The 27,670-nt window shown below is 41.0% G+C and overlaps 1 protein-coding gene across 2 annotated transcripts in view; it reads left to right on the forward strand.

Annotated features, from left to right (window-relative positions):
* The first annotated feature begins 296 nt into the window (after positions 1 to 296).
* The window catches only part of LOC139757280 (protein HID1), a 115,713-nt gene continuing 88,339 nt past the window's right edge, over positions 297 to 27,670 (forward strand). For both annotated transcript variants that reach the window (XM_071677627.1, XM_071677628.1), the window contains exons 1-3: positions 297 to 431; positions 11,949 to 12,162; positions 19,363 to 19,520. In XM_071677627.1, coding sequence (XP_071533728.1) covers positions 366 to 431; positions 11,949 to 12,162; positions 19,363 to 19,520 — 438 coding nt within the window. In that variant the 5' untranslated portion in view covers positions 297 to 365. The remainder of the gene's footprint in view (positions 432 to 11,948; positions 12,163 to 19,362; positions 19,521 to 27,670) is intronic.

The raw sequence follows: 27,670 nt of genomic DNA on the forward strand, positions 1-27,670 counted from the left end.
ATGTGGATGAGAAGTAAAAGATAGAAATGATGCGATATGAATGAAGACAACAATGACAGAGACTAAGCAACGAGAATATTTATATAGAGTGAATGAATAGACAATACTGGTAAGGAATAACAGACAGTTGATGAACGGTGTAAGTAAGGACATTATTGATTTGGAGTGATTGAAGGTAAAATATCAAATCGGGAAGAATGATAAAACAATGGAATTGAATAAAGATGAAACAATGGTTAGGAGTGAATGAAGACAATTTGACAGCTGGGCGAGCCTGGCTGGCACTGGACCACAACGGACCAAGGAAGCGTAAACAGTCGTCAACAGCTGTTCCACCGTGGCGAAAGAAATATTGATTGGCCATAATGGGAAATGCTGATACGAAATTGCATTTTAGGAAAGCAGTTGTTCAACTCACTACAAAAACACAGGTAAGAGTTAGTTTACTTCACAAGATGTTTCAAAATAAGTGGATTTAATCATAAAGAAGTAAAAACACTGAATGTTACGATTTGTCGCAACACCTTTGAAAGTAGGAAGGTTTCATACAGTTCTCATAAAATGATTATCTTTCTCGTGACTAGAGAGAAAAGGTATCGCACTGTCAAGCTAGATGTGCTGACACTTTCGTTCAACCAAGCTTGAATCTCACTAACTACATAATCTTGTATTACTGATAAGGTATTGGGTACTTATGGTTACCATTTACAATATTTATCTTCATTTTCTTTACTTAATCGATGTGACCATTGCTTCTGGTGGCTATGGCCACAGTAGTTGAATAGAAGTTGATGCGTATGGTAGATATATAATGTAAGGGCATTAAACTGAGTTCGGACTATCACTGGCTTTAATTTGAAGTAGCAGTGAATAAAATTCGAAAGATTATCCATTTTAGCCTTTGTATGATGAACAGTTTGCTGGCCCATCCCATGATCGTGATAAAGTTACGCAATAGTGACACTATAAGGAATCTTTGTCCGTATTTCAACTTTTTACGGATAGGTTAACATCTTGTTCATAAGCTTTGCACCATGTACACCACCACTTTGTTGAATCGGTCATGTTCATGTAGGTCTACTTGCACTTTATCCCTGACACTTTCCTCTCTTTGAGTAGAGCTTATCTTTTTATTATGTTGAAATCTCCAGTCACAAACATTAAGGTTGGGCTCTAATTGAAATATAGAGAGAATTATGAAATTGAATAGAAAAAAACGGGGAAGTACTTATGAATTTTTGAGAGTGAAAAACCTGTCTTTTGAAATGAGCCAGGTCGTACTTGTTGGGAAAGACATGAGAATAGAACTGTAATTTTGATTTTTTTTCTTACATATTCACCATCATAGATTGATATCCTTTTGAGTGATATTGAGGGTGCAGTTTTACTAAAAAGTGCAAAATGATAAATGATTTGAAAGCCAAAACAAACTTGGGCCAAGCAATTGGGTAGAAAAAAGTATAAACACTGGAAGAATGGCTGCCACCTGCAGCCTCATCTGCTGGTGAGCAGCAGTTTTTTCTAATGTCAGAAAGTTTCAATAGGTGGATGATTTCTCATAATGTCCCAGGTTAGAATTTTTTTCATTAAATAGAGGATTTTGCTACAGAGTTTTGAATTATTATATACATGTAGTAAGATGATTTCAAGGAATATTGAAGTGATATATCCTCAGAAACATGATATATTGTATCTGATTAGGTCATAGAAACTATGAACTGTACATACATTCTTTGTCACCAATTACTTTAGTATGTTTTTGGCAATATTTATAGGTTACTTTCACCAAATAACAGTCAGATTTGCTTGATCAAAAGTAGGAAGTGAAAGGAATATGGAAGGTGTATTTTGAAGAACTGATGAATGTGGGAAAAAGTGAAGCAGAAATTGGTACATGCCTGGGTATGGAGGATGGAAGGAAAAGGAAAAAAACTGGGGACTTTAGCAAGCTGGGCAGTTAAAAGAGTAATAATGAGGTTGGAGTTAGGAAAGGCACCTGGGGTGTTGGGATTACAGTTGAAATGTTGAAGTAGGAGAACATGTGAAAGAGTGGATGCATTTGATGTGTAATTTAGCATGGAAGCAGAAGGTTGTGCCTGAGGATTCAGTGAAAGCTATTATTGTTTCTTTATTCAAAAAGGAAAAGGTGGTAAGGATGTATGTATAAGTTATAGGGGAGTAAGTCTGTTTAGTATACCAGGAAAAGTGTATGCAAGGGTGTTGATTAATAGAGTATTGGAAGTGTCTGATTGTAGAATAAGTGAAGCGCAAGGGTTTTTTTAGGAAAGATAGGGGATATGTAGATCAAATTATTATGGTTAGAATGACTATGGGGATAGTATCTAGCAAAGGTAAGAAGATGTATGCAGTTTTTACTTATCTGGAGAAAGCATATAACAGAGTCAAGTGGAATGGTTCAGGGGATGTGTTAAGGGATATGGGGTAGGGAGACAACTGTTAGATGGTGTGAAAGCCTTCTATGAAGTAGCAAATGCATGTGTAAGAGCAGATTTTGAGTTGAATGAAAGTGTTGGTGTTACATGTAGGTGTGAGGCAGGGCTGTATGATGCTGCCACGGCTTATAACATTTATTTGATGAGGTGATGAGAGAAATGAAAGCAAAACTAGGGCAAGGGGGTGAAGAGAGAGATGGAGTGTGGTGGTGAGGTGGCTAGTGACAAGGCTGTTTGTGGATGATACTAGTCGTTTATTTCGAGTTGCAGGAGGTTCTAAGTGTGTTTTATATGTGTAAGTGTAGGCGATTGAAGGTAAATTATGGTTAAAGTAAAGGACTGGTATTTGAAATGAAATAGAGTGAAATTATAGATTTTGTACGGCTCTGTAGAGTGAGAAAAAAAGTGTGGAATAGATATGGGGGAAAGACTAAAGGAGGTGACAGAATATAAGTATTTAGAAGCTACCTTGAGTAAGTTTGGTGATATGGAAGGAGAGATAAGGGAGAGAGCAGTATATGGTAGAAGATTAACTGGGTCCTTCAAGAGAATAGTAAAAGTAGAGATGTGATTATGGAGGTGAAGAAAGGTTTAAGGGACAGCATAGTCCTCCTGACCCTGACCTATGCAGCAAAAAATGGACATGGAATTAGTTGCAGAGGTCAAGAATCCTGGCTGTGGAAATGAGATATTTGAGAAAAGCTTGTGGTATTACTAGATGGAATGAAGAAAGAAATGAAGGAGTGTAATGCAGGGAATGAAAAGGGGATATATTATTGAGTAGTAGAGTGGGTGAAACGCAATACTTTGAGGTGCTTTGAGCATGTGTAAAGAATGCAAGACAGGTAGTTTACAAGAAGAGTGTATGTTAGTTCAGTTAAAGATGTTGTGACAGATAGACCACCTGTGACAAGGAAAAATAAAGTGGAAGAGCAGTGAAGTGGTAGAAATAGTGGAAGACTGCATAGAATGGTGTATGTGAGGGAGTCATGTAAGGACAGGGATATATATATGAAGGGTGTCATTTCATGTGTGGTGGGTTGGCGGCGGGAATGGATGAAGGCAGCATGTATGAATATGTACATGTGTATATATGTATATGCCTGTGTATGTATATGTATGTATACATTAAAATGTATAGGTATGTATATGTCGTATGTGGGCGTTTATGTATATACATGCGTATGTGGGTGGGTTAGGGCATTCTTTCGTCTGTTTCCTTGCGCTACCTCACTAATGCAGGAGACAGTGACGAAGCAAAATAGAAAAAAATATATATATATATATTTATATAAGAGTATATATACTTCGTCTGTTCCCTTGTGCTACCTTGCTAACGCAGGAGACAGCGACAAAGCAAAATAAGATAAATAGATTTTTCTTTTCTTTCAAACTATTCGCCATTTCCCGCATTAGCGAGGTAGCGTTAAGAACAGAGGACTGGGCCTTTGAGGGAATACCCTCATCTGGCCCAATTCTCTGTTCCTTCTTTTGGAAAAAAAAGAAAAAAGAAAAAAAAAAAACGAGAGGGGAGGATTTCCAGCCCCCCGCTCCCTCCCCTTTTAGTCGCCTTCTACGACACGCAGGGAATATGTGGGAAGTACTCTTAACCCCCTATCCCCAGGGATATAAATAGATATTTATATAAATTTTTTCTCCATACTATTCGCCATCTCCCGCATTAGCGAGGTTGCGTTAAGAACAGAGGACTAGACCTTTGAGGGAATATCCTCACCTGGCACCCTTCTCTGTCCCTTCTTTTGGAAAATTAAAAAAAAAACGAGAGGGGAGGATTTCCAGCCCCCCGCTCCCTTCCCTTTTAGTCGCCTTCTACGACACGCAGGGAATATGTGGGAAGTATTCTTTCTCCCATATCCCCAGGGGTAATATATATATATATATATATATATATATATATATATATATATATATATATATATATATATATTTTTTTTTTTTTTTTTTTTTTTTATACTTTGTCGCTGTCTCCCGCGTTTGCGAGGTAGCGCAAGGAAACAGACGAAAGAAATGGCCCAACCCCCCCCCCATACACATGTACATACACACGTCCACACACGCAAATATACATACCTACACAGCTTTCCTTGGTTTACCCCGGACGCTTCACATGCCTTGATTCAATCCACTGACAGCACGTCAACCCCTGTATACCACATCGCTCCAATTCACTCTATTCCTTGCCCTCCTTTCACCCTCCTGCATGTTCAGGCCCCGATCACACAAAATCCTTTTCACTCCATCTTTCCACCTCCAATTTGGTCTCCCTCTTCTCCTCGTTCCCTCCACCTCCGACACATATATCCTCTTGGTCAATCTTTCCTCACTCATTCTCTCCATGTGCCCAAACCATTTCAAAACACCCTCTTCTGCTCTCTCAACCACGCTCTTTTTATTTCCACACATCTCTCTTACCCTTACGTTACTTACTCGATCAAACCACCTCACACCACACATTGTCCTCAAACATCTCATTTCCAGCACATCCATCCTCCTGCGCACAACTCTATCCATAGCCCACGCCTCGCAACCATATATATATATATATATATATATATATATATATATATATATATATATATATATATATATATATATGTAATCAAGTAGTTATTTCCCTATTAGGGGCGATCGTAGCCTAGCTGTTAGTATTCCTGACTACCACGCAAAAGGCCCTGGATTCAAATTCTGGCAATTGGAGGGTATATGTGTTGTATGAAAGTGCATGTTCATATACCTCTGTGTTTGTACAGTAAGGTTCTGTAAAGTGCTAGTTGCTGGCAATGTGAGCCTGATAGGATTTGACTGGTGTAGACCCTATTGCTCATAGATGTGAGATGAAGAGTATTCAATTACTTCTAATCGAATAGTTATTTCCCTGTTAGGGACCATAGCCTGTCTGTTAGCATTCCAGACAACCATACAAAAGGTCCTGGGTTCAAATCCTGGCTGTTGGAAAGTATTATGTGTTTTTATGAAAGTGCGCGTTCTTATGCACTATATGCACCATGTTTCCTGTGGGACGGGGTAGCAGCAGGAATGGATGAAGGCAAGCGAGTTTAAATATGTACATATGTATATATGTATATGTCTGGGTATGTGTATGTATATGTGTGTATATTGATATGTATATGTATGTATATGTGCATTTATGGGCATTTATGAATATACATATACATATATATATTCCTGGGGATAGGGTATTCCTGGGGATAGGGGAGAAAGAATACTTCCCATGTATTCCTTGCATGTCGTAGAAGGCGACTAAAAGGGAAGGGAGCGGGGGGCTGGAAATCCTCCCCTCTCGTTTTTTTTTTTTCCAAAAGAAGGAACAGAGAAGGGGGCCAGGTGAGGATATTCCCTCAAAGGCCCAGTCCTTTGTTCTTAATGCTACCTTGCTATCGCGGGAAATGGCGAATAGTATGAAAAAAAAAATATATATATATATATATATATATATATATATATATATATATATATATATATATATATATATATATATATATATATATTTTCTTTCTTTCATACTATTCGCCATTTCATGCGTTAGCGAGGTAGTGTTAAGAACAGAGGACTGGGCCTTTGAGGGAATATCCTCACCTGGCCCCCTTCTCTGTTCCTTCTTTTGGAAAATTGAAAAAAAACGAGAGGGGATTTCCAGCCACCCGTTCCCTCCCCTTTTAGTCGCCTTCTACGACACGCAGGGAGTACATGGGAAGTATTCTTTCTCCTTTGTCCCCAGGGATAGGGATATCCCACTATATATATATATATATATATATATATATATATATATATATATATATATATATATATATATAGTGGTTCCAACAATGCTATGTGGTTGTGAGGCGTGAGCTATAGATAGGGTTGTGGGGAGAAGGGTGGATGTGTTGGAAATTAAATATTTGGGGAGAATATGTTGTGTGAGGTGTTTTGATTAAGTAATGAAAGGGTAAAAGAGATGTGTGGCAATAAAAAGAGTGTGTTTGAGAGAGCAGAAGAGGGTTTGTTGAAATGGTTCGGATACATGGAGAGAATGAGTGAGGAAAGATTGACAAAGAGGATGTATGTGTCAGAGGTGAAGGGAACAAGGAGAAGTGAGAGATCAAATTGGAGGTGGAAAGATGGAGTGAAAAGGATTTTGAGTGATTGGGGCCTGAACATGCAGGAGGGTGAAAGACATGCAAGGAATAGAGTGAATTGTAACAATGTGGTATACCGGGGTGGACGTGCTGTCAGTGGATTGAACCAGGGCATGTGAAGCGTCTGGGGTAAACCATGGAAAGTTCTGTGGGGCCTGGATGTGGAAAGGGAGCTGTGGTTTCGGTGCATTATACACGACAGCTAGAGACTTAGTGTGAGCAAATATGGCCTTTGTTGATTGAGAGGGTGAAGGCATGTACAGAGCATCAGATCGGGGAAGAGCAGTGTGGTTTCAGAAGTGGTAGGGGATGTGTGGATCAGGTGTTTGCTTTGAAGAATGTATGTGAGAAATACTTAGAAAAGCAAATGGATTTGTATGTAGCATTTATGGATCTGGAGAAGGCATATGGTAGAGTTGATAGAGATACTCTGTGGAAGGTATTAAGAATATATGGTGTGGGGGGGCAAGTTGCTGGAAGCAGTGAAAAGTTTTTATCGAGGATGTAAGGCATGTGTACGTGTAGGAAGAGAGGAAAGTGATTGGTTCTCAGTGAATGTAGGTTTGCGGCAGGGGTGTGTGATGTCTCCATGGCTGTTTAATTTGTTTATGGATGGGGTTGTTAGGGAGGTGAATGCAAGAGTTTTGGAAAGAGGGGCAAGCATGAAGTCTGTTGTGGATGAGAGAGCTTGGGAAGTGAGTCAGTTGTTGTTCGCTGATGATACAGCGCTGGTGGCTGATTCATGTGAGAAACTGCAGAAGCTGGTGACTGAGTTTGGTAAAGTGTGTGAAAGAAGAAAGTTAAGAGTAAATGTGAATAAGAGCAAGGTTATTAGGTACAGTAGGGTTGAGGGTCAAGTCAATTGGGAGGTAAGTTTGAATGGAGCAAAACTGGAGGAAGTAAAGTGTTAGATATCTGGGAGTGGATCTGGCAGCGGATGGAACCATGGAAGCGGAAGTGGATCATAGGGTGGGGGAGGGGGCGAAAATCCTGGGAGCCTTGAAGAATGTGTGGAAGTCGAGAACATTATCTCGGAAAGCAAAAATGGGTATGTTTGAAGGAATAGTGGTTCCAACAATGTTGTATGGTTGCGAGGCATGGGCTATGGATAGAGTTGTGCGCAGGAGGATGGATGTGCTGGAAATGAGATGTTTGAGGACAATGTGTGGTGTGAGGTGGTTTGATCGAGTAAGTAACATAAGGGTAAGAGATGTGTGGAAATAAAAAGAGCGTGGTTGAGAGAGCAGAAGAGGGTGTTTTGAAATGGTTTGGGCACATGGAAAGAATGAGTGAGGAAAGATTGACCAAGAGGATATATGTGTCGGAGGTGGAGGGAACGAGGAGAAGTGGGAGACCAAATTGGAGGTGGAAAGATGGAGTGAAAAAGATTTTGTGTGATCGGGACCTGAACATGCAGGAGGGTGAAAGGAGGGCAAGGAATAGAATGAATTGGATTGATGTGGTATACCTGGGGTTGACGTGCTGTCAGTGGATTGAATCAGGGGATGTGAAGCGTCTGGGGTAAACCATGGAAAGCTGTGTAGGTATGTATATTTGCGTGTGTGGACGTGTATGTATATACATGTGTATGGGGGTGGGTTGGGCCATTTCTTTCGTCTGTTTCCTTGTGCTACCTCGCAAACGCGGGAGACAGCGGCAAGAAAAATATATATATATATATATATATATATATATATATATATATATATATATATATATATATATTGTAAATGAATCAGACTTCTTAATGAAATATTTCAGTATTTATATTAATTTTGTCAGTGTGCTGTAAGCCTTCTCCTGCTGTACAATGAGGTATCTTGTATAGACCCTCCTCCATACACCACGATCTCAGTGCATTTGTAGATCCCTCATTGCCTTCCCATTATATATATTATTTATTTATTTATTTTGCTTTGTCGCTGTCTCCCGCGTTTGCGAGGTAGCGCAAGGAAACAGATGAAAGAAATGGCCCAACCCACCCCCATACACATGTATATACATACACGTCCATACACGCAAATCTACATACCTATACATCTCAATGTACACATATATATACACACACAAGATCCCTCATTGCCTTCCCGTTATATATATTATTTATTTATTTATTTTGCTTTGTCGCTGTCTCCCGCGTTTGCGAGGTAGCGCAAGGAAACAGATGAAAGAAATGGCCCAACCCACCCCCATACACATGTATATACATACACGTCCATACACGCAAATCTACATACCTATACATCTCAATGTACACATATATATACACACACAGACACATACCCATGCACACAATTCAAACTGTCTGCCTTTATTCATTCCCATCGCCCCCTCGCCACACATGGAATACCATCCCCCTCCCCCCACATGTGTGTGAGGTAGCGCTAGGAAAAACAACAAAGGCCCCATTCGTTCACACTAAGTCTCTAGCTGTCATGCAATAATGCCCAAAACCACAGCTCCCTTTCCACATCCAGGCCCCACAAAACTTTCCATGGTTAACCCCAGATGCTTCACATGCCCTGAGTCAATCCACTGACAGCACGTCAACCCCGGTATACCACATCGATCCAATTCACTCTATTCCTTGCCCGCCTTTCACCCTCCTGCATGTTCAGGCCCTGATCACTCAAAATCTTTTTCACTCTATCCTTCCACCTCCAATTTGGTCTCCCACTTCTCCTTGTTCCCTCCATCTCTTACACATATATCCTCTTTGACAATCTTTCCTCACTCATTCTCTCCATAGGTCCTAACCATTTTATCACACCCTCTTCTGCTCTCTCAACCACACTCTTTATTTCCACACATCTCTCTTACCCTTTCATCACTTATTTGATCAAACCAACTCACACCACATATTCTCCTCAAACATTTAATTTCCAACACATCCACCCTCCTCTGTACAACTATATCTATAGCCCATGCCTCTCAACCATATAACTTTGTTGGAACTACTATTCCTTCAAACATACCTTTTTTGCTCTCCAAGATGGCATTCTGTCCTTCCACACATTCTTCATCGCTCCCAGAACCTTCGCCCCCTCCCCCACCCTGTGACTCACTTCCACTTCCATGGTTCCATCTGCTGCTAAGTCCACTCCCAGATATCTAAAACACTTCACTTCCTGCAATTTTTCTCAATTCAAACTTACATCCCAATTTACGTGTCCCTTAACCCTACTGAACCTAATAACCTTGCTCTTAATCACATTTACTCTCAACTTTCTCCTTTCACACATTTTTCCAAACTCAGTCACCAACTTCTGCAATTTCTCACATGAATCAGCCACTAGAGCTGTATCATCGGTGATCAACAACTGACTCGCTTCCTAGGCCCTCTCATCCCCAACAGACTACATACTCTCCCCTCTCTCCATAACTCTTGCATTTACCTCCCAGACCACCCCATCCATAAACAAATCAAACAACTGTGGGGGCATCACACACCTCTACTGCAAACTGACATTCACTGGGAACCAATCACTCTCCTCCCTACTCGTACACATGCCTTACATCCTTGGTAAAAACCTTTCACTGCTTCTGGCAACTTACCTCCAACACTATATACTCATACAACCTTCCATAAAGTATCTCTATCAACCCTATCATATGCCTTCTCTAGATCCATAAATGTTTCATACAAATCCATCTGTTTTTCTAAGTATTTCTCACATACATTCTTTAAAACAAACACCTGATCCTCACATCCTCTACCATTTCTGAAATCAAACTGCTCTTCCCCAGTCTGATGCTTTATACATGCCTTTACCCTCTCAGTCAATACCCTCCCATATGATTTCCAAGGAATACTCAACAAACTTATGCCTCTAGTTTGAACACTCACCCTTATCCCCTTTGCCTTTGTACAGTGGCACTATGCATGCATTCTACCAATCCTCAGGCACTTTACCAACCAGTCAACACTACAGTTACCCGTTTTTTAATAAATTCTACTGCAATACCATCCAAACCTGCTATCTTGCCAGATTCCATCTTCTGCAAAGCTTTCACTACCTCTTCTCTGTTTACCAAACCATTCTCCCTGACCCTTTCACTTTGCACACACCCCTGACCAAACACCCTATACCTGCCACTCTATCATCAAACACATTTAACAAACCTTCAAAATACTCACTCCATGGATTGAATCAGGGCATGGGAAGCATCTAGGGTAAACCATGGAAAGGTCTGTGGGGCTTGGATGTGGAAAGGGAGCTGTGGTTTCGGTGCATTACACATGACAGCGAGAGACTGGGTGTGAATGAATTTGGCCTTTTTTTGTCTTTTCCTGGTGCTACCTTGCTGGGGTGGGAGGGTGCTATTTCATGTGTGGCGGAGTGGCGACGGGAATGGATGAAGGCAGCAAGTATATGTACATGTGTACATATGTATATGTCTTTGTATGTGTATGTATGTATATGTTGAAATATATATGTATATATATGGGCATGTGAAGCATCTGGGGTAAACCATGGAAAGTTCTGTGAGGTCTGGATGTGGAAAGGGAGCTGTGGTTTTAGTGCATTATTACATGACAGCTGGAGACTGAGCGTGAACGAATGTGGCCTTTGATGTCTTTTCCTAGCGCTACCTCGCACACATAAGGGGAGGGGGTTTTTATTTCATGTGTGGCGGGGTGGCGATGGGAATGAATAAAGGCAGACTATGAATTATGTACATGTGTATATATGTATATGTCTGTATGTGTATATATATATATGTATATGTTGAGATGTATAGTCATGTATATTTGCGTGTGTGGACATGTATGTATATACATGTGTATGTGGGTGGGTTGGGCCATTCTTTCATCTGTTTCCTTGCGCTGCCTCGCTAACGCGGGAGACAGCGATATAGCAAAATAAATACATGAATAAATATATGTTTATGTGGGTGGTTGGCCCATTCTTCATTTATTTCCTTGCACTACCTATTTGATGCAGGAGATGGCGATTAAGTATAATAAATGAATATATATATATATATATATATATATATATATATATATATATATATATATATATATATATATTGTCCTTGGGGATGAGGGACAAAGAATACTTCCCACATATTCCCTGCGTGTCATGAAAGGTGGCTAAAAGGGAAGGGAAGGGTGGGCTGGAAATCCTTCCCTCCAGTTTTTACTTTTTCAAAAGAAGGAACAAAAAAGGGGGCCAAGTGAGGATTTTCCCTCCTATGCTCAGTCCCCTGTTCTTAACGCTACCTTGCTTATGCGGGAAATAGTGAGAATGTGTGGGGGAAAAAGACATTTGATAGAACTATGTTTTCTAATGCCATCTGTTTTTTAATGCCAGAGAAATATTTTCAGCCTATTGATGCATCAGATGACTCATTTTGGGAGCAGTTCTGGGGTGAACATGTAACAAGTGTGCAAGATGTATTTGCACTTATTCCCGCTGCTGAAATTCGCTCCCTTAGAGAGGAGGCACCATCTAATCTTGCTACATTGTGTTACAAAGCAGTAGAAAAACTTGTCCGAGCTGCAGATACTGGGTGTTCTACTCAACAGGAACAACAAATTGGTAAGTATTTACCTATCCAAGAACATTTACACAAATCATCAGGTATGTAATTACTTATAGAATAGGGAATTTGATCCATACTGTATGCATTATTATCCAGTTTTAGATACTATAAAAGAGGGCCCCCTTTGATTCCACACTTAATTTCATCAATTTTCTTGTTAAGAGAGTGTAGTATGTTAAGGAAATTTTGTGCTTTGTTTTTAATGTCAGACTGAAAGAGCAAATGCTTATTAGAAATTGGTAGCAGCATTCACCAGTCACTGAACAACAGATCTCAGAGCTTGATTTGTTAAGATCTAGCACTAGGGGTGTCTGATTTACTAGAAATAGGATGTTGTTACTGAAGTCTGGACCCTTTTGTGCGGAAGAATAAGAGTCCTAAAGTAAAGTTATAATCCTCGCCGAAAGCATAGGAGTACTACTTGAGACATATTCCAAATAATCTCATTTGCATTTGTAGTTACCTGATTTCTCTAATCAATCTTTCCAGATTGTATAAATCTTAAATAATTCAATTCATTTTTAATATCACAAAGACCCAGATTGATGTATTTGATCTGTTTATAGAAGTTGTTAAGTTTGTCCATATAGAGTGATGCAGTAGTAACCTCAAGCAAAGGTGGATTAATTTGATGTTAATGCAAGCTTAGGTTAATGAATTGTTGATCTTGAATAAGTGGAGTCTGAAGTTGGTGTCATTTACAAGTAATGTATTATGTTAGCTTTACACAAACTTGTAATTATGTGGAAACTTTGAACAAATTTGAACTGATGCACTTTTTAAGACATAGGCTCTCCTTCAGAATTCATAAATGTTTTCCTTTGTCTCTTCTTTTTCCTTTTCATTTTGTCCGTAACTGGAGTCTCCAACATAAAAGAAGAAAATATTTTCATTTGCAGAGAATTTTAAGGGGCAGAAGTCTTGGAATATGCCAGTTTTATGGCACAAGACAAGTGGTGTGGAGATGGATATTTTACCCTCACATATTTCCAAATTTGACACTCCATTTTTTACACTTTTATTACTTGATCAAACCACCTTACACCACATATTTTCCTCAAATAATTAATTCCAACACATCCACCCTCCTCCACACATTCTCATATAGAGCCAATGCCTTGCATTCATACAACATTGTTGGGATCATTATACCTTCAAACATACCCATTTTTGCCCTTCTAGATAACTATCCCCCTTTCCACACCATTGACCCCACACCCACCCTGTGACTCACTTCTGCTTCCATAGTTCCATTTGCTGCTATATCCCTTATAGATATCTAAAACACTTCACTTCCTCCAATTTTGTACCATTCAAACTCATACCTCAACTAACCTGTCCTTCATTCTGATAAACCTAATAACCTTGCTTTTATTCACATTTACTCTCAACTTCCTCCTGTCACATGCCCTTCCAAAATCAATCCACTTGTATTCACACATATAGACATACACACTCATACATGTACATATGAATACACATACATAATATATACACATATACAGACACATACACAATCATATACATATATATACACATGTACATATTCAATACATGTTCAGTGTTGTAAATGGAAATGGTGAAGAGCTTGTAGATTTATGTGCTGAAAAAGGACTGATGATTGGGAATACCTGGTTTAAAAAGAGAGATATACATAAGTATACATATGTAACTAGGAGAGATGGCCAGAGAGTGTTATTGGATTACGTGTTAATTGATAGGCACACGCGAAAGAGAGACTTTTAGATGTTAATGTGCTGAGAGGTGCAACTGGAGGGATGTCTGATCATTATCTTGTGGAGGCGAAGGTGACGATTTGTAGAGGTTTTCAGAAAAGAAGAGAGAATGTTGGGGTGAAGAGAGTGATGAGAGTAAGTGAGCTTGGGATGGAGACTTGTGTGAGGAAGTACCAGGAGAGACTGAGTACAAAATGGAAAAAGGTGAGAACAAAGGACGTAAGGGGGAGTGGTGGAGGAATGTGATGTATTTAGGGAAGCAGTGATGGCTTGCGCAAAAGATGCTTGTGGCATGAGAAGCGTGGGAGGTGGGCAGATTAAAAGGGTAGTGAGTGGTGGGATGAAGAAGTAAGATTATTAGTGAAAGAGAAGAGAGAGGCATTTGGACGATTTTTACAGGGAGATAATGCAAATGAGTGGGAAAGAAAGAAAGAAGCAGGATGTCAAGAGAAAGGTGCAAGAGGCGAAAAAGAGGGCAAATGAGAGTTGGGGTGAGAGAGTATCATTAAATTTTAGGGAGATTAATAAGATGTTTTAGAAGGAGGTAAATAAAGTGCGTAAGACAAGGGAACAAATGGGAACATCAGTGAAGGGGGCTAATGGGGAGGTGATAACAAATAGTGGTGATGTGAGGAGATGGAGTGAGTAGTTTGAAGGTTTGTTGAATGTGTTTGATGATAGAGTGGCAGATATAGGGTGTCTTGGTTGAGGTGGTGTGCAGAGTGAGAGGGTTAGGGAGAATGATTTGGTAAACAGAGGAGAGGTAGTAAAAGCTTTGCAGAAGATGAAAGCCAGCAAGGCAGTGGGTTTGGATGGTATTGCAGTGGAGTTTATTGAAAAAGGGGGTGACTGTATTGTTGACATGGTGAGGTGCCTAAGGACTGGTGGAATGCTTGCATAGTGCCATTGTACAAAGGCAAAGGGGATAAGAGTGAGTGCTTAAATTACAGAGGTATAAGTTTGTTGAGTATTCCTGGGAAATTATGTGGGAGGGTATTGATTGAGAGGGTGAAGGCATGTACAGAGCATCAGATTGGGGAAGAACAGTGTGGTTTCAGAAGTGGTAAAAGATGTGTGGATCAGGTGTTTGCTTTAAAAATGTATTTGAAAAATACTTAGAAAAGCAAATGGATTTGTATGTAGCATTTATGGATCTGGAGATGGCATATGATAGAGTTGATAGAGATGCTCTGTGGAAGGTATTAAGAATATATGGTGTGGGAGGTAAGTTGTTAGAAGCAGTGAAAAGTTTTTATCGAGGATGCAAAGCATGTGTACGTGTAGGAAGAGAGGATAGTGATTGGTTCTCAGTGAATGTTGGTTTGCGGCAGGGGTGCATGATGTCTCCATGGTTCTTTAATTTGTTTATGGATGTGCTTGTTTGGGAGGTGAATGCAAGAGTCTTGGAAAGAGGGGCAAGTATGCAGTCTGTTGTGGATGAGAGAGCTTGGAAAGTGAGTCAGTTGTTTGCTGATGATACAGCGCTGGTGGCTGATTCATGTGAGAAACTGCAGAAGCTGGTGACTGAGTTTGGTAAAGTGTGTGAAAGAAGAAAGCTGAGAGTTAATGTGAATAAGAGTAAGGTTATTAGGTACGGTAGGGTTGAGGGACAAATCAGTTGGGAGGTAAGTTTGAATGGAGAAAAACTGGAAGGGAAGTGTATTACATATCTGGGAGTGGATTTGGCAGTGGATGGAACCTTGGAAGCGGAAGTGAATCAAAGGGTGGGGGATAGGGGGCGAAAGTTCTGGGAGCATTGGGAAAATGTGTGGAAGTCAAGAACGTTATCTTGCAAAACAAAAATGGGTGTGTTTGAAGGAATAGTGGTTCCAATAATGTTATATGGTCATGAGGCGTGGGCTATAGATAGAGTTGTGCGGAGGGGGGTGGATGTGCTGGAAATGAGATGTTTGAGGATAATATGTGGTATGAGGTGGTTTGATCGAGTAAGTAATGAAAAGGTAAGAGAGATGTGTGGTAATAAAAAGAGTGTGGTTGAGAGAGCAGAAGAGGGTGTTTTGAAATGGTTTGGTTACATGGAGAGAATGAGTGACGAAAGATTGACAAAGAGGATATATGTGTCAGAGGTAGAGGGAACGAGGAGAAGTGGGAGACCAAACTGAAGGTGGAAAGATGGAGTGAAAAAGATTTTGAGTGATCGGGGCCTAAACATGCAGGAGGGTGAAAGGCGGGCAAGGAATAGAGTGAATTGGAACGATGTGGTATACCGGGGTCGACATGCTGTCAGTGGATTGAACCAGGGCATGTGAAGCATCTGGTGCAAACCATGGAAAGTTTTGTGGGGCCTGGATGTGGAAAGGGAGCAATGGTTTCAGTGTATTATTACATGACAGCTAGAGACTGAGTGTGAACAAATGTGGCCTTTGTTGTCTTTCCTAGTGCTACCTCGCGCACATATGGGGGAAGGGGGTTGTCATTTCATGTGTGGCAGGGTGGCGACGGGAATGAATAAGGGCAAACAGTATGAATTATGTTTTTTTTTTTTTTTTTTTTTTTTTTTTATACTTTGTCGCTGTCTCCCGCGTTTGCGAGGTAGCGCAAGGAAACAGACGAAAGAAATGGCCCAACCCCCCCCCCCCATACACATGTACATACACACGTCCACACACGCAAATATACATACCTACACAGCTTTCCATGGTTTACCCCAGACGCTTCACATGCCTTGCTTCAATCCACTGACAGCACGTCAACCCCTGTATACCACATGACTCCAATTCACTCTATTTCTTGCCCTCCTTTCACCCTCCTGCATGTTCAGGCCCCGATCACACAAAATCTTTTTCACTCCATCTTTCCACCTCCAATTTGGTCTCCCTCTTCTCCTCGTTCCCTCCACCTCCGACACATATATCCTCTTGGTCAATCTCTCCTCACTCATTCTCTCCATGTGCCCAAACCATTTCAAAACACCCTCTTCTGCTCTCTCAACCACGCTCTTTTTATTTCCACACATCTCTCTTACCCTTACGTTACTTACTCGATCAAACCACCTCACACCACACATTGTCCTCAAACATCTCATTTCCAGCACATCCATCCTCCTGCGCACATCTCTATCCATAGCCCACGCCTCGCAACCATACAACATTGTTGGAACCACTATTCCCTCAAACATACCCATTTTTGCTTTCCGAGATAATGTTCTCGACTTCCACACATTTTTCAAGGCTCCCAAAATTTTCGCCCCCTCCCCCACCCTATGATCCACTTCCGCTTCCATGGTTCCATCCGCTGACAGATGAATTATGTACATGTGTATATATGTATATGTCTGTGTGTGTATATATATATGTATACGTTGAGATGTATAGGTATGTATATGTGCGGGTGTGGATGTGTATGTATACACATGTGTATGTTGGTGGGTTGGGCCATTCTTTCATCTATTTCCTTGCACCACCTCGCTAACGTGGGAGACAGCGACAAAATATGATAAAATGAATAGCATTCATACTCATTTGCCTTCATCCATTCCTGCGCCACCCAGCCCCACAGGAAACAGCATTGCTGCTCCCTGCTTCAGCATGGTAGTGCCAGGAAACAGACAAAAAGGGCCACATTTGTCAACACTGAGTCTCTAGCTGTCATGTGTCATGCACCAAAACCACAGCTCTCTATCCACATTCAAGCCCCACGGAAGTCTCCATGGTTTACCCTAGATGTTTCACATGCCCTGGTTCAGTTCATTGACAGCACTTTGACTGTGGTATACCACATCTTTCCAATTCACTCTATTCATTGCATGCCTCTCACCTTCCTGCATGCTCAGGCCCTACTCGCTCAAAATTTTTGTAACTCCATCCTTCCCCCTCCAATTTGGTCTACCACTTCTTGTTCCCTCCACCTCTGACATATATATCCTCTTTGTCACCCTTTCCTCACTCATTCTCTTCATATGTCCAAACCATTTCAACACACCCTCTTCTGCTTTCTCAACCACACTCTTTTTATTAGCACACATCTCTCTTACCGTTTCATTCCTTACTCGATCAAACCACCTCACACCACATATTGTCCTTAAACACGTCATTTCCAACACATCCATCCTCCTCTGTACAACCATATCTATAGCCCGTGTCTCACAACCATATGATGTTGGAAGTACTATTCTTTCAAACATACTCATTTTTGCTCCGATATAACATCCTTTCTTTCCACACATTCTTCATCGCTCCCAGAACCATTACCCCCCCTCCCCCATCCTATGACTCACTTCCACTTCCATGGTTCCATTCGCTGCTAAGTCCACTCCCAGATATCTAAAACACTTCACTTCCTCCAATTTTTCTCTAATCAAACTCACATTCCAACTAACTTGTCCCTCAACCCTGCTGAACCTAATAACCTTGCTTTTATTAACATTTACTCTCAACTATCTCATTTCACATACTTTTCTAAACTTAGGCACCAATTTCTGCAGTATCCTGCTCGAATCAGCCACCAGTGTTGTATCATCGGCGAACAACAACTGACTCACTTCCCAGGCCCTCTTATCCCAACCAGACTGCATACTTGCCCCTCTCTACAAAACTCTTGCATTTACCTCTCAAACCACTCCATTCATAAACAAATTAAACAACTATGGGGACATCCACACACCCCTGTCACAGACTGTCCTTAATTGGGAACCAGTCGCTCTTCTCTCTTCCTATTCATATACATGCCTAACACCCTTGATAAATACTTCTCTGCTTTTAGCATCTTACCTCCCACACCTTATGCTTTTAAGACCTTCCACGAAGCATCTCTATCCACCCTATTGTATGCCTTCTCCAGATCCATTAATGCCACATACAAATTCATCTGTTTCTCCAAGTATTTCTCACACCCATTCTTCAAAGCAAACACCTGATCCACACATCCTCTACCACTTCTGAAACCACACTTCTCCTCCCCAGTCTCATGCTCTGTACATGTCTTCACCCTCTCAATCAATACCCTCCCATACAATTTTCCATTCAGCTTGACAAGTGTTTTTTGAAAATTTTATTTACCCTGGTGACTCCATGCTCATCAGTTTTCCCATCATTTGTCACATCATCCATTCATGCATTGAGATCACATAGCAACAAAATTTGATCCCATCAAAAGTGACAAAGTGACAAAGCAGTTACTCACCTCCTCACAAAAAGCACTCCTGTCTTCTTCACTCCTCTCATTACCAGGTGCATAAGCAACAACAGTTACCCACCTATTGTAATATGCTTTCATTCAGACTTACATCATTCTTTAACACACTTTCTTGTCCTGATGAACACAGTCCCACAGCTCCTTCTGTATAAAGTGAATTTATTTGAATGCACTGATGTTAACTATGATACTAATTAAGGTTTTTTTTATACAAGAAAATTTAATAAGTTACTATTCAGTTTTTTTTTACATGTTTTGCATATAGAAATATTCCTTAGAAATCATTGGTTACCTTTTTTCCCACAGTGCTTAATAGCATGCGAATACTTACAAGAGTGATTCCATATATCTTTGAGGATCCAGACTGGCGTGGCTTCTTTTGGTCAAGCCTACCTGCAGGAGGTGAAGAGGAAGGTGAAGGAGAATCTATCCCACTTGCACACAGCCTTATTCATGCTTTATGTGTAGGTGAAAGATTTTCAGTGTTACATTAGTAGCATACCACTTAACAATAAAGTGAGAAGGAATAATGCACTTGATGAATTATGTCACTGGCCATGGAACCATGGAAGCAGAAGTGAATCATGCAGTGGGTGAGTGTACAAAGGTTCTAGGAGTGCTGAGGAATGTGTAGAAAAAGAGAACGTTACTTTGGAGGACAGAAATGGTTTGTTTGAAGATATAGTAACCCTAACAATATGGTATAGATGCAAGGCATGGGTTATAGATGAGTCTATGTGGGGTTGTTTAGGAGTGATGAGAGGACAAGGGCTAAGGAAGGAGTAGCACTGTTCCTGAGATAGTTGTGGGAGTGTGTGAAAGAGTTTAAGAAGGTAAACTGTACATTGATGTGGGTAAAACAGAAAGTGGATAGTGAGACATGGGTGATTATTAGTGCTTATGCACCTGGCCATGAGAAGAAAGTTTGTGTTGTGGGAGCAGCTGAGTGAGAGTATCGACAGTTTTGATTAAGTGAATCCCCTTCCATATAATTTCCCAGAAATAGTCAACAAACTTATACCTCTGTAATTTGAACACTCACCTGTATCCCCTTTGCCTTTGTACAGTGGCACTATGCATGCATTTTGCCAATTCTCAGGCACTTCACCATGATCCATACATACTTTGAATATCCTTACCAACCAATCAATAACATAGTCACCCCCTTTTTTATTAATTCCAATACAGTACCATCCATACCTGCCGCCCTTCCAGATTTCATCTCCCGCAAAGCTTTCACTACAACTTTTCTCTTAACCAAACCATTCTCCCTGACCCCTCACACTTCGCACACCAATCCAATTAAAACACCCTATGTCTGCCACTATATCATTAAACACATTCAGCAAACCTTCCAAATTCTCACTTCATCACTACCTGTTATTACCTCCCCACTTGCCCCCCTTCACCAATGTTTCCTTTTATTCTCTTGTCTTATGCACATTATTTACCTCCTTCCAAAACATCTTGTTATTCTTCCTAAAGTTTAATGATACTCTCTCACCCCCACTCTCATTTGTCCTCTTTTTCAACCCTTACATCTTTCTCTTGATCTCCTGCTGCTTTCTTTTATACATCTCCCTGTCATTTGCACTCTTTCCTTGGAAGTGTCATCCAAATGCCTCTCTTTTCTCGTTCACTAACAACTTTACTTCATCCCACCACTCACTACCCTTTCTAATCTGACCACCTCCAACCTTTCTCATGCTACATGCATCTTTTGCGCAAGCCATCACTGCTACCCCAAATGCATCCCATTCCTCACCCACTCCCCTCATGTCATTTGCTCCTGGTACTTCCAAGCTCACTTACTCTCACCACTTTCTTCTCCCCAACATTCTCTCTTCTTCTTGAAAACCTCTTCAAATCTTCACCTTCGCCTCCACAAGATAGTGATTAGACATCCTTCCAGCTGCCCCCTCAGCACATTAACACCCAAAAGTCTCTCTTTTACACGCTTATCAATTAACATGTAATCCAGTAATGCCCTTTGACCATCTCTCCTACTCACATACATATACTTATGTATATCTCTCTTTTTAAACCAGGTATTACCAATCACCAGTCCTTTTTCAGCACATAAATCCACAAGCTTTTCACCATTTCCGTTTACAACACTGAATACCTCATGTATACCAATTATACCCTCAACTGCCACATTACTCACCTTCGCATTTAAATCACCGATCACTGAAACCCGGTCTCATGCATCAGAGCTGCTGACACACTCACTCAGCTGCTCCCAAAAGACTTGCCTCTCATGCTTTTTCTTCTCATGACCAGGTGCATAAGCACCAATAATCACTCATCTCTCTCCATCCACTTTCAGTTTTACTCACATCAACATAGAATTTACTTTCTTACACTCTATCACATACTCCCATAATTATATATATATATTTTTTTTTTTTTTTTTTATACTTTGTCGCTGTCTCCCGCGTTTGCGAGGTAGCGCAAGGAAACAGACGAAAGAAATGGCCCAACCCCCCCCATACACATGTATATACATACGTCCACACACGCAAATATACATACCTACACAGCTTTCCATGGTTTACCCCAGACGCTTCACATGCCTTGATTCAATCCACTGACAGCACGTCAGCCCCGGTATACCACAGCGCTCCAATTCACTCTATTCCTTGCCCTCCTTTCACCCTCCTGCATGTTCAGGCCCCGATCACACAAAATCTTTTTCACTCCATCTTTCCACCTCCAATTTGGTCTCCCTCTTCTCCTTGTTCCCTCCACCTCCGACACATATATCCTCTTGGTCAATCTTTCCTCACTCATCCTCTCCATGTGCCCAAACCACTTCAAAACACCCTCTTCTGCTCTCTCAACCACGCTCTTTTTATTTCCACACATCTCTCTTACCCTTACGTTACTCACTCGATCAAACCACCTCACACCACACATTGTCCTCAAACATCTCATTTCCAGCACATCCATCCTCCTGCGCACAACTCTATCCATAGCCCACGCCTCGCAACCATACAACATTGTTGGAACCACTATTCCTTCAGACATACCCATTTTTGCTTTCCAAGATAATGTTCTCGACTTCCACACATTCTTCAAGGCCCCCAGAATTTTCGCCCCCTCCCCCACCCTATGATCCACTTCCGCTTCCATGGTTCCATCCGCTGCCAGATCCACTCCCAGATATCTAAAACACTTCACTTCCTCGAGTTTTTCTCCATTCAAACTCACCTCCCAATTGACTTGACCCTCAACCCTACTGTACCTAATAACCTTGCTCTTATTCACATTTGCTCTTAACTTTCTTCTTCCACACACTTTACCAAACTCAGTCACCAGCTTCTGCAGTTTCACACATGAATCAGCCACCAGCGCTGTGTCATCAGCGAACAACAACTGACTCACTTCCCAAGCTCTCTCATCCCCAACAGACTTCATACTTGCCCCTCTTTCCAAAACTCTTGCATTTACCTCCCTAACAACCCCATCCATAAACAAATTAAACAACCATGGAGACATCACACACCCCTGCCGCAAACCTACATTCACTGAGAACCAATCACTTTCCTCTCTTCCTACACGTACACATGCCTTACATCCTCGATAAAAACTTTTCACTGCTTCTAACAACTTTCCTCCCACACCATATATTCTTAATACCTTCCACAGAGCATCTCTATCAACTCTATCATATGCCTTCTCCAGATCCATAAATGCTACATACAAATCCATTTGCTTTTCTAAGTATTTCTCACATACATTCTTCAAAGCAAACACCTGATCCACACATCCTCTACCACTTCTGAAACCACACTGCTCTTCCCCAATCTGATGCTCTGTACATGCCTTCACCCTCTCAATTAATACCCTCCCATATAATTTACCAGGAATACTCAACAAACTTATACCTCTGTAATTTGAGCACTCACTCTTATCCCCTTTGCCTTTGTACAATGGCACTATGCACGCATTCCGCCAATCCTCAGGCACCTCACCATGAGTCATACATACATTAAATAACCTTACCAACCAGTCAACAATACAGTCACCCCCTTTTTTAATAAATTCCACAGCAATACCATCCAAACCTGCTGCCTTGCCGGCTTTCATCTTCCGCAAAGCTTTCACTACCTCTTCTCTGTTTACCAAATCATTTTCCCTAACCCTCTCACTTTGCACACCACCTCGACCAAAACACCCTATATCTGCCACTCTATCATCAAACACATTCAACAAACCTTCGAAATACTCACTCCATCTCCTTCTCACATCACCACTACTTGTTATCACCTCCCCATTTGCGCCCTTCACTGAAGTTCCCATTTGCTCCCTTGTCTTACGCACTTTATTTACCTCCTTCCAGAACATCTTTTTATTCTCCCTAAAATTTAATGATACTCTCTCACCCCATCTCTCATTTGCCCTTTTTTTCACCTCTTGCACCTTTCTCTTGACCTCCTGTCTCTTTCTTTTATACATCTCCCACTCAATTGCATTTTTTCCCTGCAAAAATCGTCCAAATGCCTCTCTCTTCTCTTTCACTAATACTCTTACTTCTTCGTCCCACCACTCACTACCCTTTCTAATCAACCCACCTCCCACTCTTCTCATGCGGGGGGCCAGAAATCCTCCCCTCCTTGTATTAACTTTCTAAAATGGGAAACAGAAGAAGGAGTCACGCGGGAAGTGCTCATCCTCCTCGAAGGCTCAGAGTGGGGTGCCTAAATGTGTGTGGATGTAACCAAGATGTGAAAAAAGGAGAGATAGGTAGTATGTTTGAGGAAAGGAACCTGGATGTTTTGGCTGTGAGTGAAACGAAGCTCAAGGGTAAAGGGGAAGAGTGGTTTGGGAATGTCTGGGGAGTAAAGTCAGGGGTTAGTGAGAGGACAAGAGCAAGGGAAGGAGTAGCAATACTCCTGAAACAGGAGTTGTGGGAGTATGTGATAGAGTGTAAGAAAGTAAATTCTCGATTAATATGGGTAAAACTGAAAGTTGATGGAGAGAGGTGGGTGATTATTGGTGCTTATGCGCCTGGGCATGAGAAGAAAGATCAAGAGAGGCAAGTGTTTTGGGAGCAGCTGAATGAGTGTGTTAGTGGTTTTGATGCACGAGACCGGGTTATAGTGATGGGTGATTTGAATGCAAAGGTGAGTAATGTGGCAGTTGAGGGAATAATTGGTATACATGGGGTGTTCAGTGTTGTAAATGGAAATGGTGAAGAGCTTGTAGATTTATGTGCTGAAAAAGGACTGATGATTGGGAATACCTGGTTTAAAAAGCGAGATATACATAAGTATACTTATGTAAGTAGGAGAGATGGCCAGAGAGCGTTATTGGATTACGTGTTAATTGACAGGCGTGCGAAAGAGAGACTTTTGGATGTTAATGTGCTGAGAGGTGCAACTGGAGGGATGTCTGATCATTATCTTGTGGAGGCTAAGGTGAAGATTTGTATGGGTTTTCAGAAAAGAAGAGTAAATGTTGGGGTGAAGAGGGTGGTGAGAGTAAGTGAGCTTGAGAAGGAGGCCTGTGTGAGGGAGTACCAGGAGAGACTGAGTACAGAATGGAAAAAGGTGAGAACAATGGAAGTAAGGGGAGTGAGGGAGGAATGGGATGTATTTAGGGAATCAGTGATGGATTGCGCAAAAGAATTATATATATATATACATATATATATATACATATATATACATATAATATCCCTGGGGATAGGGGATGAAGAATACTTCCCACGTATTCCCTGCGTGTCGTAGAAGGCGACTAAAAGGGGAGGGAGCAGGAGGCTGGAAATCCTCCCCCTCTCGTTTTTTTTTTCTTTTTTTTTATTTTTCCAAAAGAAGGAACAGAGGGGGGCCAGGTGAGGATATTCCACAAAGGCCCAGTCCTCTGTTCTTAACGCTACCTCGCTAATGCGGGAAATGGCGGATAGTTTAAAAGAAGAAGAAAGAAGAAACATATAATTGGAATGAATAAATAATTGGAATAAATACAGGCAGATAGTAAGAATTATGTACATGTGTATATATATGTATATGTCTGTGTGTGTATATATATGTGTACATTGAGATGTGTAGGTATGTATATTTGCGTGTGTGGACGTGTATGTATATACATGTGTATGTGGTTGGGTTGGGCCATTCTTTTGTCTGTTTCCTTGCGCTACCTCGCTAACGCAGGAGATAGCGACAAAGCAAAATAATATAAATAAATAAATTTTTTTTTTCTTTATATTATTCGCCATTTCCCGCGTTAGCAAGGTAGCGTTTAGAACAGAGGACTGGGTCTTAGAGGGAATATCTTCACCTGACTCCCTTCACTGTTCCTTCTTTTGGAAAATATAGATATTAAAAATATATAGATATTTCGGAATGCAAAAATGGGTATGTTTGAAGGAATAGTGGTTCCAACGATGTTGTATGGTTGTGAGGCATGGGCTATAGAGTTGTGCGCAGGAGGGTGGATGTGCCGGAAATGAGATGTTTGAGGACAATATGTGGTGTGAGGTGGTTTGATCGAGTAAGTAATAATAGGGTAAGAGAGATGTGTGGTAATAAAAAGAGTGTGGTTGAGAGAGCAGAAGAGGGTGTTTTGAAATGGTTTGGTCAAATGGAGAGAATGAGTGAGGAGAGATTGACAAAGAGGATGTACATAAGAAGATATTAAGAACATACGGTGTGGGAGGTAGGTTGTTAGAAGCAGTGAAAAGATTTTATCGAGGATGTAAGGCATGTGTACGTGTAGGAAGAGAGGAAAGTGATTGGGTCTCAGTGAATGTTGGTTTGCGGCAGGGGTGTGTGATGTCTCCATGGTTCTTTGATTTGTTTATGGATGGGGTTGTTAGGGAAGTGAATGCAAGAGTTTTGGAAAGAGGGGCAAGTATGCAGTCTGTTGTGGATGAGAAAGCTTGTGAAGCGAGTCAGTTGTTGTTCGCTGATGATACAGCGCTGGTGGCTGATTCATGTGAGAAACTGAAGAAGTTGGTGACTGAGTTTGGTAAAGTGCGTGAAAGAAGAAAGCAGAGAGGAAATGTGAATAAGAGCTAGGTTATTAGGTACAGTAGGGTTGAGGGACAAGTCAATTGGGAGGTAAGTTTGAATGGGGAAAAAGTAGAGGAAGTGAAGTGTTTTAGATATCTAGGAGTGGATTTGGCAGCAGATGGAACCATGGAAGCGGAAGTGAATCATAGGGTGGGGGACGGGGCGAAAGTTCTGGAAGCATTGAAAAGTGTGTGGAAGTCGAGAACATTATCTTGGAAAGCAAAAATGGGCATGTTTGAAGGAATAGTGATTCCAACAATGTTGTATGGTTGCAAGGCATGGGCTATGGATAGAGTGGTGTGGAGGAGGGTGCACATGCTGGAAATGAGATGTTTGAGGACAAATTGTGGTGTGAGGTGGTTTGATCGAGTAAGTATTGATAGGGTAAGAGAGATGTGTGGTAATAAAAAGAGTGTGGTTGAGAGAGCAGAAGAGGGTGTTTTGAAATGGTTTGGTCACATGGAGAGAATGAGTGAGGAAAGATTGACCAAGAGGATATATGTGTCAGAGGTGGAGGGAGTGAGAAGTGGGAGACCAAATTGGAGGTGGAAAGATGGAGTGAAAAAGATTTTGAGTGATCGGGGCCTGAACATGCAGGAGGGTGAAAGGCGTGCAAGGAATAGAGTGAATTGGAACAATGTGGTATACCAGGGCATGTGAAGCATCTGGGATAAACCATGGAAAGTTCTGTGGGGCCTGGATGTGGAAAGGGAGCTATGGTTTCGGTGCATTATTACATGACAGCTAGAGACTGAGTTTGAATGAATGGGGCCTTTGTTGTCTTTTCCTAGCACTACCTCGCACACATTTGGGGGGAGGGGGTTGTTATTTCATGTGTGGCGAGGTGGCGATAGGAATGAATAAAGGCAGACAGTATGAATTATGTACATGTGTATATATGTATATATCTGTGTATATATATGTATACGTTGAGATGTATAGGTATATATATTTGCATGTGTGGGCGTGTATGTATATACATGTGTATGTGGGTGGGTTGGGCCATTCTTTCGTCTGTTTCCTTGCACTACCTCGTTAATGCGGGAGACATTGACAAAGCAAAATAAAATAATAAATAGAATATATAAATATACTTGTGTAAGCAGGCAAAATATTTTCGTGAATACATTCTTTGTTAAAGATCTAGCGCTTCTTTGTTGATGTTTTTTCAATTTTTCTGACCTGACAGTGTGGTCCATGAGATCAAGTGTGAATTGAATGTCTTATAATGACTAAAATGGGTGGGAGTAGGCAGCTGAAATTCCTCTCCTCCTGTATGTATTTCGAAAGGGAAGAACAGAAGGGACCAGTGGGGGATTTATCCTCTCAAGGCTTGGTCATCTTCTCTTGATACTTCCTCATTTCTGTAAGAAACAGCAAATTTGCATGAAAGAAAGAAATTAAGAACTTTCTTGTAAATTAGGTACAGGCTTAAAGTATCATCTTCACTGAAGGGTGCAAGTTTACATAAGATCCAAGTAAATAAACACATTTATGAATCTCCTCACTGCTTCTTTTGAACAATGTGGTACCAGGACTTTTAAAATAATGAATTTATATTAACAAGAATTCTAGGCCTGAGTATGTTTTCCTTT

This window comes from Panulirus ornatus, chromosome 25 (genome assembly GCF_036320965.1).
Source record: "Panulirus ornatus isolate Po-2019 chromosome 25, ASM3632096v1, whole genome shotgun sequence".
Classification (NCBI taxonomy): Eukaryota; Metazoa; Arthropoda; class Malacostraca; order Decapoda; family Palinuridae; genus Panulirus; species Panulirus ornatus.